At 41.0% G+C, this 12,187-nt stretch overlaps 1 protein-coding gene across 3 annotated transcripts in view; it reads left to right on the top strand.

Moving 5' to 3' along the window:
- The window catches only part of fam184b (family with sequence similarity 184 member B), a 31,526-nt gene that overhangs the window by 9,761 nt on the left and 9,578 nt on the right, over positions 1-12,187 (top strand). For all 3 annotated transcript variants that reach the window (XM_044115098.1, XM_044115096.1, XM_044115097.1), the window contains exons 2-8: positions 1,162-1,350; positions 4,184-4,831; positions 5,681-5,816; positions 8,565-8,716; positions 9,889-10,434; positions 11,414-11,521; positions 11,598-11,896. In XM_044115098.1, coding sequence (XP_043971033.1) covers positions 1,162-1,350; positions 4,184-4,831; positions 5,681-5,816; positions 8,565-8,716; positions 9,889-10,434; positions 11,414-11,521; positions 11,598-11,896 — 2,078 coding nt within the window. The remainder of the gene's footprint in view (positions 1-1,161; positions 1,351-4,183; positions 4,832-5,680; positions 5,817-8,564; positions 8,717-9,888; positions 10,435-11,413; positions 11,522-11,597; positions 11,897-12,187) is intronic.

Here is a 12,187-nt window from a genome sequence, read left to right as displayed (position 1 = left end):
CACAAGAGACAGGTGGGCAGAGACAACATGATGCATTAGAATACAGGGGAACGGATGATCGTCACAGGGGTTTGTTTAGTGTCGTGACAGCAAGGGGGAAAAACTTTTCTTAAACTGGGCCTTTTTTCTGTCTAGAGTTCTGCAGCCAGATGGGAGAAAAGTGAAGAACCTGTACAGAGAATGGTCAGGACTATTTGCTGTGGTGTGGTGATTCAGGCTGTGTCAGTCAGGCTGGGAGTGGGAAGGTGTACCATCCTGGATGGTATGTGTGAGATTTTAATGAGTTTGTTCTTGCTGGTGACAGTTTCATGAAGAAACACGGGAAGCAGAAGAGAAGAATGAGCTGATGCTGGTGATGAGGCTCAATTTACATAATAACATACAGCCTTTGTTGTGTATGATTTAGTGTGATGGTGACATGTTCACTGAAGTTCAGTTTGCTGACTGAACTTCCAGTACTTTCTGAAAGTACTGACCCGTTCTATCAGACAGTAACTTGCTTGGGTTGTTCTTGAAGGTGTATTTTCTGTAGAGTCATCTTTTGAGCCTTAAGACTCAACCTGATGAGTTCAACATTCTGAGACTGTGCAAAATATCAAAGCTTTTTACTCTTATCAAGGCTACTGTCAACATTTGTGTACCCCAGGTTTAGCAGAATACTGGAGCTTCACTGTGTGACATTTTTTTGGCAAATCTGTGTGCTACTAAACATGCAACACTATTGTGTATAACAGAACTCTGATATATAAATATGACCTTTTTCCTTACCTTTTATATGCTGGGAAACACATTAACACAAATGTTTCTAATGAAAGTTATGTTAAAACAGTTAGGAGTGTTGAATTTGCTGATGTGCATTTGGAAAATACATGTTGGTTGAAAAACCCCCACCAAACCCAACATTGCTACCCCTTAAAAAAGAAGCTGTCACATGTGTTTTAATAAACTCTTGGTAATTATTTTCTTTTTATTAAATAAGCAGGGCAGTGAATATATCTGTGCACAAGATCATGACACATTTTAAGTCATCTGGTTTTGCTTTTATGCATATTTGACTGGAATTGCTAAGTCCTGCCTTTTTCTTTTGTAAATGAAGCCAAGACACAAAGTATATTGTGAATTAAAGTTATTGTTCTTTTGTTTTCTCCTAACACTTTCCAGGTGATTTACTCGCTGAACATGAGGAATGAGGAGCAGGAAGCAGCCTTGCAGGCCTTAAGCCACGCTCACCATGACGAGCTGCACCGCATCCTGATGGAAACGTGCCACGAAGGAGAGGGGTCGGTCTTAAGGACACGCCTCCTTGAGCTACAGGAGTCTCTGGATGAGCAGCAGCGAGTTGGGGCTCAGGTGTGTCCCCCTATTCTCCTTTTTGTTGAACTAAATTAAACAGCCTATGGGTCGACTTTGGCATAAGAAGTCCCACCACACTTACACTATGCCATGGGTCAGCAATGTCTACATAACTAGAGATGTTCATATGATTAATATTGTCACATTTCTTCAGAAAATATATTTAAACCTCGTTGTTAGAGATGTGCAGCAGATTTAATTGCCAAAACTATAATGCAACAAAAATATTCTTCAGAAGAAAATCTGTTGGAGTGTTACGGTGAAATAAAAAGTCGTTTTAGGTGAGCGTTCGAATAGTTCAGAGGTTGAAACAGCAGCTAGTTACATTAAGCTAGACAATACTTTGACACAGACTGCTAGGCGGAGGTGCTTGCTTCACCGATCAGCCTAAGGGCCACAGGCTTCAAGAGCATCAACAATCTGTCTGATTACACACACAGAGCAGCAGAAGGGATCAAGGTTAACACAACAGAGAGACAGAGAGAGGTAAAGTCTCAATGAGGAGGCATCTAAAGACCATCACAGATTCCCCTACTAATTAACCAACTATCTCAATAACCTTTCACATCGTCTGCTGTACAAAACATGTATACATTATGGCATGATGTATACAAGCTCAACTTGCGCAAGCAAATTGTAGACTTCATTAAATTCTCGATGGAGAAAAGTAGTTATGTAAACTAACAGTTTTTTTTTCCAACTCAGCAATGGAAAAAAATATAAAAGATACAATAACTTGATTGAATCAGTGTTTTCCAAACTTGAACTAATCTTTGCTTAACCGCCTTTTGACTCAATTTCAGTAGCCTAACCTCAGCACAATTCCTCCTTAAGAAAAGTAAACTGCCATCACCATGCTTCACTGGGGTAATAGTATTTCTAGGGTGATTTTCATTGTGTTGTTATTGTGCCAAACGTTTCTCTTAGAACTTTGGTTGCATCAGACCAAATTCCGCATCAAGTGTGGGAGATTTTAGCAAAGAGAAAGGCTTTTGGTTTACAGCCCCACTCCTTCATTAACACACATGAGGTAAAACAGACAGAAGACAAACAGAAATGTCTGCATCTTCGTCACTTCATCACAGTTATTGTCAGGCTTTTGTTTGCCTCACTGATATTTTTTTAGCATCTAGCAAGAAAGTAATTTGCACATTCTAAACAAAATTGATGTTAAGAGCTTAAATATAATTAGTTAATCTTTTTGGATTAAAAAATATCTCACTGTGCATATCATTATATTTCCACAGCAACTATCTGGAAAAAGCTATTTTCAGTACAGTTAGATTTCCAAGGAAGAGAAATAAATGAGGCTCCAACCTGCCTGGTCTCAGTGGTGCTTCTTGATAATGATCTTTTGCCACATAATCAGTACTGTGTGAATGTCACCACATTGCTCCCGGCTGGCCTTTATGGCAACAACCGGGCTTTTTTCAAAGCGTCACCATGCTGTTTGCTCCACAGTCTCCATAGTTCTTACATTATAAACATCAACGATTAAGCTGTACCCCCTTTGTTGTCACGATGTGTTGAGGATGAGTGGTGAGGCAGACGCTGTGGACCCAGGTTGAGGTGAATGAAAATTATTTTAATGATGAATAATCCACAAAACAGAGCACAACAATGAATAAACAAGTCCAAATCCCTGGCAGCACTGCTGAGCGGACGCTGAGGCTCACACAGGTAGCAACAGAGAACATGAATGGATTAACCGACACACAGCAGAACAGACGCCAAATGAGACGAAAACCCGACAAAGACACAGGTGACACTAAGTACACAGGAGGTAATCAGGTAACCAGACACACCTGGGAACTATCAAGGGGTAGACAGGACAGCACAGACACTCAAAGGACACAGAAACTCAAAATAAACATACAAAAAAACTCAAACCATGACATTTGTATCTTGTTATCGCAACATTCTCATAGAGATGTGAATGTACCAAAAAAAATAATAAATATCCATCATGTGAAATAATATTAAAAAATTCAAGAAAAATACAAATTGTATAAACAAATAAATATCACATAGGAACGTTTCTCTCAGATAGTCTTCCAAAGGGGAAAGACAAAAGAACAAGTCATTTAAGTACAGCAGCTATATCTTGATTTTCAGAAGTAAAGAAATATTAGCCGTTCATCTAAACGTTAGCTTGGGTCGGCTCCTCACGGATTCTACAGGGTCTTTATCTGGGGGACAGAGATGGTAGATGGGCATAGAATGTTGATTTGTGTCTAGAGAATAATTTCTGTATTAATTTGCACAAACATTTTGGATCATTATCTCGATTAGAAGAGCAAACCTCTATTGATTTTACTGGCAGAGGATATAAGCTGGATATAATCTAGTTTTCCAAAGGGGTTGAGCCTAACAAGGTGCCAAAGGCCTCCACCTTACTTTGCAGTGGGACTGAGGTTTTTCTCCCTGAATTAATTTGTTTCACATCAAATCCGTTTGAAGTGTTTGTTGCTGAAAATCTCCATCTTAGTCTCATCTGACCAAATCAAACAGTAATAGTTTCGCAGACTATTTGCATTTGTGGTGGTGACACAGAAGATGTTTTTTTTTCCAAGCAATTTTTGCCATGTAGATAACATGTAATGGTTGTCATGGAGACTTGGTAACTCCTCTATTTGCTGCAGTTCTCTAACAGTGGGTGTTGGAGATTTTCTTCTTTTTTTCCTTAATGTGGTTATTTTTTTTCCCACTGTCTAAATTCACTCAAATTAAAGGTTGGCTTTTCGAAAACGTTTCAGGGTGAGATTATGGTGCCGCAGTAAAAGGTGTGTGTGCAAAGTGCAGCTGACGCTTTCATCCTTTGCCCCTCCAGGTTCAGGCAGACTTTGAGTTCTTCCGCATCCAGGCGGAGGAGAGGGAGCGCGAAACTGAGGCGGAGCTGAGGAAAGAGTTTCAGGTGAAACTCCGGGCTGCCGAGGAAGGACTCCTGGAGGCCAAGGCCGACCTGAGCGCCGCGCAGGACGAGAGCCTGAGACTGAGCAAAGACCTGAAGACCGCGGGCGAGCAGATCCAGGAACTGTACGCCAAATGTGAGGAGCTCCAGAAACTGGCTGACGAGGGCAAAACGAGGAAGGAGGAAGACAGGGAAAGAGAGGATGAGGAGAAGGAGAAGCAGGAGGACTTGGAAAGAGTGAAAGCCCTCCTGGAGGAGCTGCGGGTCCTGAAGGAGGAGAGGGAGCGAGCGGAGGAGGAGAAGAGGCGAGCGGTCAGAGAAGAGCGGGAGCAGTGGGAGCAAAAAGTGAACGACCTCCATGAAGAGAACGAGGAGATGAGGAAGAAGACTGAGGCGGAGTGGAGAGAGGAGCGGCAGCGGTGGGAGGAGAGGGAGGAGGAGGAGAAGAAGGGGATGCACAGCGCGCTGCGGGAAAGAGTGAAACGGGCTGAGGCGGAGGTCGAAGGTCACCTGGAGAGACTTTCTGAGAGCAAAAGGAGCACAGTGAAGCTTCAGGAGAGAATACAGGTACTGTCCTGCACCCAACAATTTTTTTAGTGATCAATTTGGAGATTAATTGATTAATTGGACTTTAAGAAATGGTACATTCTATAAATTTTAATTTTAATGCTTAAGATTTTTGTCATCCTAGAAATACATAAACAAATAAACAAATAATTCAATTCCTTCTTCAAAAAACAAGATAAACCTTTTATTACAGAAGATGCAACAATATAGCATTCCTATAGTGAATCTGAACTGGATGAAGCTAAATCTAGGTCACTTGAGGAGTTTTGGGTAAAACGCATTAACAGAAAAAGATGTTTTCATCTCAAATGTATACTGTATGTATTTTCTACAGTCTTTGGCGATGAATCGATTAATCATTTCAGGCCTCACAGATGCACAAAGAAACACGGACATGCTGTCTATCATCATGAACCAGAACGTGTGAAGGGAAAAAGTGATATCAAAGTGAAACGTTAGGCGGTGGGGGGTGGGGCTGCCTCAGTGCTGCTCCCTGTGCCAACTGTCTCCTAATGAGTAGCTTGAGCAGGATAGATGCACTGCAGCACCACCATTACCACCTCCCGCACGAGCATTAAGAAGCCCTGAGAGAGCTGGCACGGAGCTGACATAAGCCCTCGCAGCAGACCATTAAAGCCTCAGTGCTGGGCAGGAGACTTCCCTGACTCACCACATTTCATCCATCCTCTTCCAATACGTGCTCTGGATCTGTGTCATATCCCCCCCACACCCCTCTCAGTCATCTTTTCTTTCTCTTCTTTTCTCTTGTTTTTTTTTTTTTTCTGCCAACCTGGTCCTGTGCGCCCCCCTCCCGCCCCATCTCCACTTGCCCTTCTGGCCTTCCTGCAGGACCTGGAGGAGGAGCTGGAGCTGGATCGGAAGCGGGTGTCGGAGGCGGAGGCCGTGGTTAAACGGGCGGAGGAGGAGCTGGCTGTCGCCAAGGAGAGGCTGCTGCTGCAGGAGGATGAGCTGCAAAGCAGAGCAGGTAGTTGTTCAGTCTGCACTTTTTCACAAAACTACAATGTTTGTGTTTGTGACGACTTAACCCCAGTATTGCAGACAAATAGACATGCACCGGTCAGGTTCTTTTTCCGACTGATACCAATTTGTAGCTTTCTTTAAAGTCTGGCCTTGAAGATGGCATTTTTTTATAGACTACAAAACACAAAAGAGAAAAGAAATGCATTGTAGGTTCTTTTAAGAAGCAATAACTCAACAGGAAAGTGATATAAAAGAGCATTCCTAACCTTCCATTGATATGAAAAATAGAGGAAAAAAATATTTATTTTCAGTGTTTTCTCTGCCAATCCCCTATTAGAGAAGAATCAAAGAAGACACTGGCTGCTTCTGATCTTTGAGTTACTAACTATTTCTTCCAGTTGGTAAACAGTGCAAAACCCCCCCCACAAAATATCTTACTTTTAACCAACAGGAAATGTTACTTTTAATATATCAAATTTAGTGGTTTACTTAGATTTTTGATGAGGATCTCAAGATCTCCAGGCCTTTGCTGACTTATGACCCTAAGTGGGATCCAGACCCTCATTCAGGGAGCCACTGCAAAATGTCCTAGAGCTAACATAAGCAGCGCCTAGTAAGTGGCTTTTATAATTTACATCAACACATTTGTAACTTGTAACCTTGATAAAAGTTAAACAAATTCTGAATTTAATAAATGGTATTAAATGGAGGTTCACCAAGTACAGTTTTTTAAAGTAATTTAGATTTCGATAACCTTACCGAATTTGGACCAACAACTTTAACACATTACAAATGTAAAAATGTTTGGTTCCCAATTAAAATTGTAACTGTGTTCATCATAACACATTTCATATTTTCTTAAAAAAAGTATTCTCTAAAGTAAACAAAACACTCTGTCTCTATCATTGAAAATCTACAAAAATATTATAATCTAGACTATTGTTTTAGACAGCAACAGAGGCATACAATAAATTGAAAACATCTGAAAAACATCTAACACTATATGAGACAAATTTTAGCTACTGAAAGGGATAGTTTTAATTTTTTTAACATAATATTCAGACACAAAATCGAGATTTTCTAGTGTGTAGAGAAATGAATAAAATCTCAGAATGGTAAAAGACTAATAACACAGCACCCCAATTTATTTAAAATTGTTACATATTAACAATTTAATTTAAATCAACATTTTCCATTTCAGCATGATGCAACACTAAGGTTAGTTGATATCAAATGTCTACACTTTTAGCTTGTTTTCTTAGCCAACCATTGAGGTATTACGCTGCCTCAGCTCTGCACTCAGTATGCCCTGAGTGGAGAAAATCTTTGCACCTTTGCATAGCTGCCTGTGTTGCAACGGCATGATCGGCTGATTCTGCTGATCAGACAGACCGATACAGCTGCAACCCCCACTAACGTAAATTTAGCTTACTAACGCCGAAGCTGTTAGTCAGAGACAACTTTACAGCTGCCTCTGCTAAAAGTGCAGACTAGTTCAAATTTGCTAATGTAGCGTTTTATTCCTGGTGTAGGAGCATTTCCAGTTTGAGCTGCTGTAAATCGCTAAAATCACCCTTTGTTTCACATTTTTTCTCTCTGAGGATTTTATTCGCTTACAAGAGCTATTACTTCAAAAAACTTTGCTTCACAAAATCTGGACTCATCTAATACATTGCTACTTTATGATCATAACAATTAGATTTTGAAGTTTTTGGTGATTAGTACATGGCTGCAAATGAAGGGTTAGGTAAAGGGACACTTCAGACTGTTAGCGTCAAGCTGAGCAGCAAACAGAGATCAGTAGATAATATTATATTTTCTATTTCACATGTATGTTCTTTTTTTAAAAAGCAACTTACAAATATTGAAAGGGTCTTTGGTCAAATTCTGGTTCATTAACAGTCCAAAAATACAGAAATATCAATATTTTTTATTGGACTGGTCATAAATCTCTTGTACAATATGATTAAATGATTTCATTTTAAGGAAATTAAATTTATTTAGAAATGGAAAACTTTGTTGGATCTTAAAGTAGACATTCGAGGTTTGTTCGGAAGAAAATGCAACTTATTCTGAGCTCAATAATTTTTCATTGTTCACTGCAATATTAAAGTTTTTTACCTTAGGCTTCCACAACATAAATAGATGATTAAAATCCTCGCAGCTCTCGCACACCATGCAAAAGAGAAAAACAGCATCATGAAGGTTTCATGGTACAAAGCATAAAAAAGTGCTGAAAAAAAAAGATCTCATATTCCAGTGTCTCTACCAAAGCAAGTACCTTTTCAGGTCTAGATTAGTTTACATTAGTTTCTTTTCTGCCAGGTTCCGGAAGAAATCTACAAAACATTTTTGATTCCTATTTTATTTTGGTTTTTTTTACATTTTTACATAATATTTTCTAACCTAAAGTAAGACAATTTAACACTTCAGACCAGTTTTGCATGATTCCACTAATAACATTTCCAATAAGGTATGTTGCAATCCATTGCTCATCAAATGATGAATTACCATGGGTTCTCGAAGGTCTGAAGCCTCTCATATCTGAAATCTACTTTACTATAATATCATAATTCATTCATGAGGTGTAATTTGCCCTGCTCATTATAGTCTGTGGATTGTAATATAGAGCTTTAAACTCTTACAATCTGCCTGGAAGCTGAACAGCTCATCTTCCTGCTTTGAAGGAAGTTTGTTTTTCCTGGCATGATTGCCCTCACTCTGGTATTTTGTGTGTGTGTGTGTGTGTTAGAGGAGCTGCTGAACCGTGGGTGCTGTGAGGTGTGTGTGTGTGCTGAGCTGGAGGAGCTGAAGAGCCAGGTGAACCGCCTGCAGAGCAGGAACAGAGAGCTGGAGCTACAGAGCAGCGGCAGAAACAGCGACCACGCCCGACAAATACGCCAGGTGACACACACAAACACACACAAAATTGACAGCTTTGATAGGTCTTTGCTTACATGGAACTGTCTTGGAAATTTCCAGTACTTTCCAGAATTTACAAGGTATTCTCCTGGAAACAATGGAACGTTCCTACTACTTATTAGTTACTAGTTACTTACTAGTTAGTTATTTCACAGAACCTATTACTTGTCAAGTAATTTACCAGATACTTTCCTAAAACGAACCCACTACTTTTCCAGAAATGTACAAATGACTTTCATATTCAGATTAGCTTTATTTTGGTAAATTTACAACACTACAAGAAAAAGAAAAAAAGAAACTATAGGCTATATAAAACATACATACCATTAATTTGCAAAGAAAGGAATAAGCTGAAGCCAAGGCTTATATTTGCCTACTTTTCTCCAACTTACTTGTTACTTTGATACACAGTTTTGGAGAACAAACCATTAGTTGCATGGAGAAAAAGAATGATGTTCCCAGATCCTAACAAAGACTTTCTGGAACTTACCAATGAAAAAGTGTAAGGTATTTTAGAATAATCAAACGCGGACGATGTAGAAGCAGCAGTGATAGTTTGTTGGCTCATTTTAAGCGATAAAAGACGTAACAAAAAAAAAGGCGTTTGATTAAAGACGGCGGGAACAGCTGCTTTATTTGCTGCAGGTGAGTTATGTTTTTTCATAGTTAACATTTTCAACTGAATAAACATAACCACATATAATAAAAATATATAAAAATGACCTTTACATATAGTAATAAACATGTCCACATATCACCTCCGATGTCCACCGGACTCTCAGTTGCGCCATGTCAACTGTTTGGGATTCCCCTCGGTTCTTACGTCACCGCGCTTTCTGATTGGCTACCTGTCACATTCAACAGGCTGCGTTCTCAAAAAAAGGCTTCAGCGGGAACAACAACATGCAGAAGCATTATCTGACCGTAACCCGGGCCGCAGCATGTCATGTCTTGATTGTTCCGCGGTAATAAGAAGATTGTTAGTTCCAGTAAGTACCAAGTAAGCTCTGAGAAAGGCTCTAGATAAAAACCTGGTATGTTCTGGTTTGTTCCAGAAAAAAAAATCCTGAAAACTACTGACTGTCGTAGGCACCGCTAGCTAGCTAGTATTGAGATGTAACACATCATGTGCTGAATAAATAACATTTTTGCAGCATGCTGAAGCCCTGTCCAGTTTGCGCTCAGAGATGGTGAGAGCCCAGACCGAGGAGTTGCGTCGCATCCAGAAGCATGCCGACGACGAGAGGGACAAACTGCTGAAGGAGATGGAAAAGGAGAGGGAAAGCTTGCAGAAGGAACGGCAGCAAGAAAAAGACCAGTTTGAGAAGGAAAGAAGCAAAATCCGCAGAGAAAGAGACGAAGAAAAGGAAGCGCTCCAGAAACAAGTGGGGGAGATCACAGAACGTATCAGGGGGGAGAAAGAGGAAGAGGTGGACCGGCTGCGCAAAGAACTGGAAGTCGAGCGGGTTCGGATTCGGTCCCAACTGGACAAGAGCATGGAGCAGGTTGATGCGGAGAGGGCCAATGTGCAGCAGAAGCTGGAGGAGGAGAAGAAGAGACTGGCGGAGAAGGCTGAGGAGGACAGAAAGCGGCTGAAGGAGCAGGTGCGGAAGGCAATAGAGGAGGTGATGAGGAGGCACGCAGCGGAACTGAACAATGTCCAAGAAGCGCTGAGTTCAGAGAGGAAGACCAACCAAGAGGTCAGCACCTGTCTGCTCTGCACACACTTCATAGAGCTTATTAGTACCAACACAGAGCCACAAACTCATGTCCCTTCAATTTTCTCACATTTCGTCTTCTGCGAACATCAAACTTTGATGCATTCCACTTGATTTTTGTGAAACAGAGCAACATAAATGAATATTCCTGGAAGGCGATGAACGTCTCACAGCTGGAACTGCAGGATAAATCATTTCAACAGTCTTAAAATGACATCAGAACCCTCTAGTAATCCTGAATGTTAATGTTTTTGACAGCCGTCAGACTATGCTGCAAACGGGAACATGACTTCTCTGTAGCAAGCCGCTTGACACAAACTTTAAAAATAGTTTCCTGCTCAGCTGAATAATCAAGGATGATTATTTCGGTTGCAGTCTGAGTCAGATTTTGTACGTTATTATTTTGGATGAAGGAGCAAAATGCCACAAGCAATAATGTCTCCTTTCATCCCGTGGCACAGCTGTCTGCTCTCTGATGAACAGCTGGCTCACAGATGGGGAAGAGGTGGCTGAAAGCCTGATTTAGAGATATTTCTTACTCTGATAATAAATATCTCTAAATCAGGAGACTATTGTCCAAAACCTCTACCTTTTTTAGTTATTTTTCGTAGAGCTTCTCTGACGCAGTGTCTGCTGCTTCTTGCTCTTCAACATACCAACAAGACTTTTTACTAATACAGCCGCTGCTGAAGGCTCTTTATCCCACTGGATTTTATTTATGGGTATCAAAGTAAAAGGGACTGAATGAAAAAAGTTAGGCAACACTTTTCAGATTTTTATTACTCTAAAATGTTGAAAACTGCTGACAATTTTCCTTCCACTTCATGATCCTGCACAATTTCTTGTTGAATCAATCACATGAATCCCATAAAATTGCATACTGTTTGCAGTATTGACATGACAAGATGCACCTGCAGTTTGTTGGAACGATAGTTATAATGGTGGGCAAATATTCTTGAAGGTGTGTGCGCGTTTGGAAGATGAGAGACGGTCTGCTGAAGAGCTGCGGAAAAGTCTGGAAAGAGAGAAGGATGAGCTGAGGGCAAAACTGAAGGATACCAACGCTGAGGTGAGGAGTAACCCCAGATAGGATGTGAAATATATCATATTTTACTGTCTGCCATGGATTTCCGTTTGTGCCACAGATCTCCAGGCTGGAGGCTGTGATCCAGCAGAACGGCGAGAAGGAGAAGGTGGCTGGCGAAGCTGCACCATCGTGCGGTCCCCGGTGCTCTCGCCTGGAGGAGGAGCTCGGTCAGGCCCGGAGTCGGCTGGCTCGAGCTCAAGAGGAGGCCGAGAGACAACGTGACAGGCAGCAGAGAGAGATAGCCTCCCTGAGGGCGGACAAGCATCGGCTGGAGGATAAAGTCCTGGAACAGAGCCGAATGAGCACAGAGAGGAACCTTCTGGAGCAGAGCCAGCGGCACATGGAGGACCGCATCAGGTAGCAACCCAAAGTAGACCTGCCAAACCCGGTTCCATCTCAGAGCCCTCGCCCTGCTTTTAATCTCAATTTACTGCCTCATTTAAATGAGTAATGTTGTGGTTTCTGCAGACAGCCGAAATTCTGCAGTAATAAATATCAGTTGGTCAATAAGTGCTGTTGTTACATAAGTGAAGAATAAATCAATGTTATAATTCAAATGAATATTGCCTGAGCTGTGACACAGATGGATTTAGCATCTTTAGCATCTTATTTATCACTGTTTAGTGGTTAAGTGTGAAAAAAGCAGCA

The sequence above is a fragment of the Gambusia affinis genome, linkage group LG04 (genome assembly GCF_019740435.1).
Source record: "Gambusia affinis linkage group LG04, SWU_Gaff_1.0, whole genome shotgun sequence".
In the NCBI taxonomy this organism is placed as follows: Eukaryota; Metazoa; Chordata; class Actinopteri; order Cyprinodontiformes; family Poeciliidae; genus Gambusia; species Gambusia affinis.
This window is presented reverse-complemented; position numbering and strand designations above follow the sequence as displayed.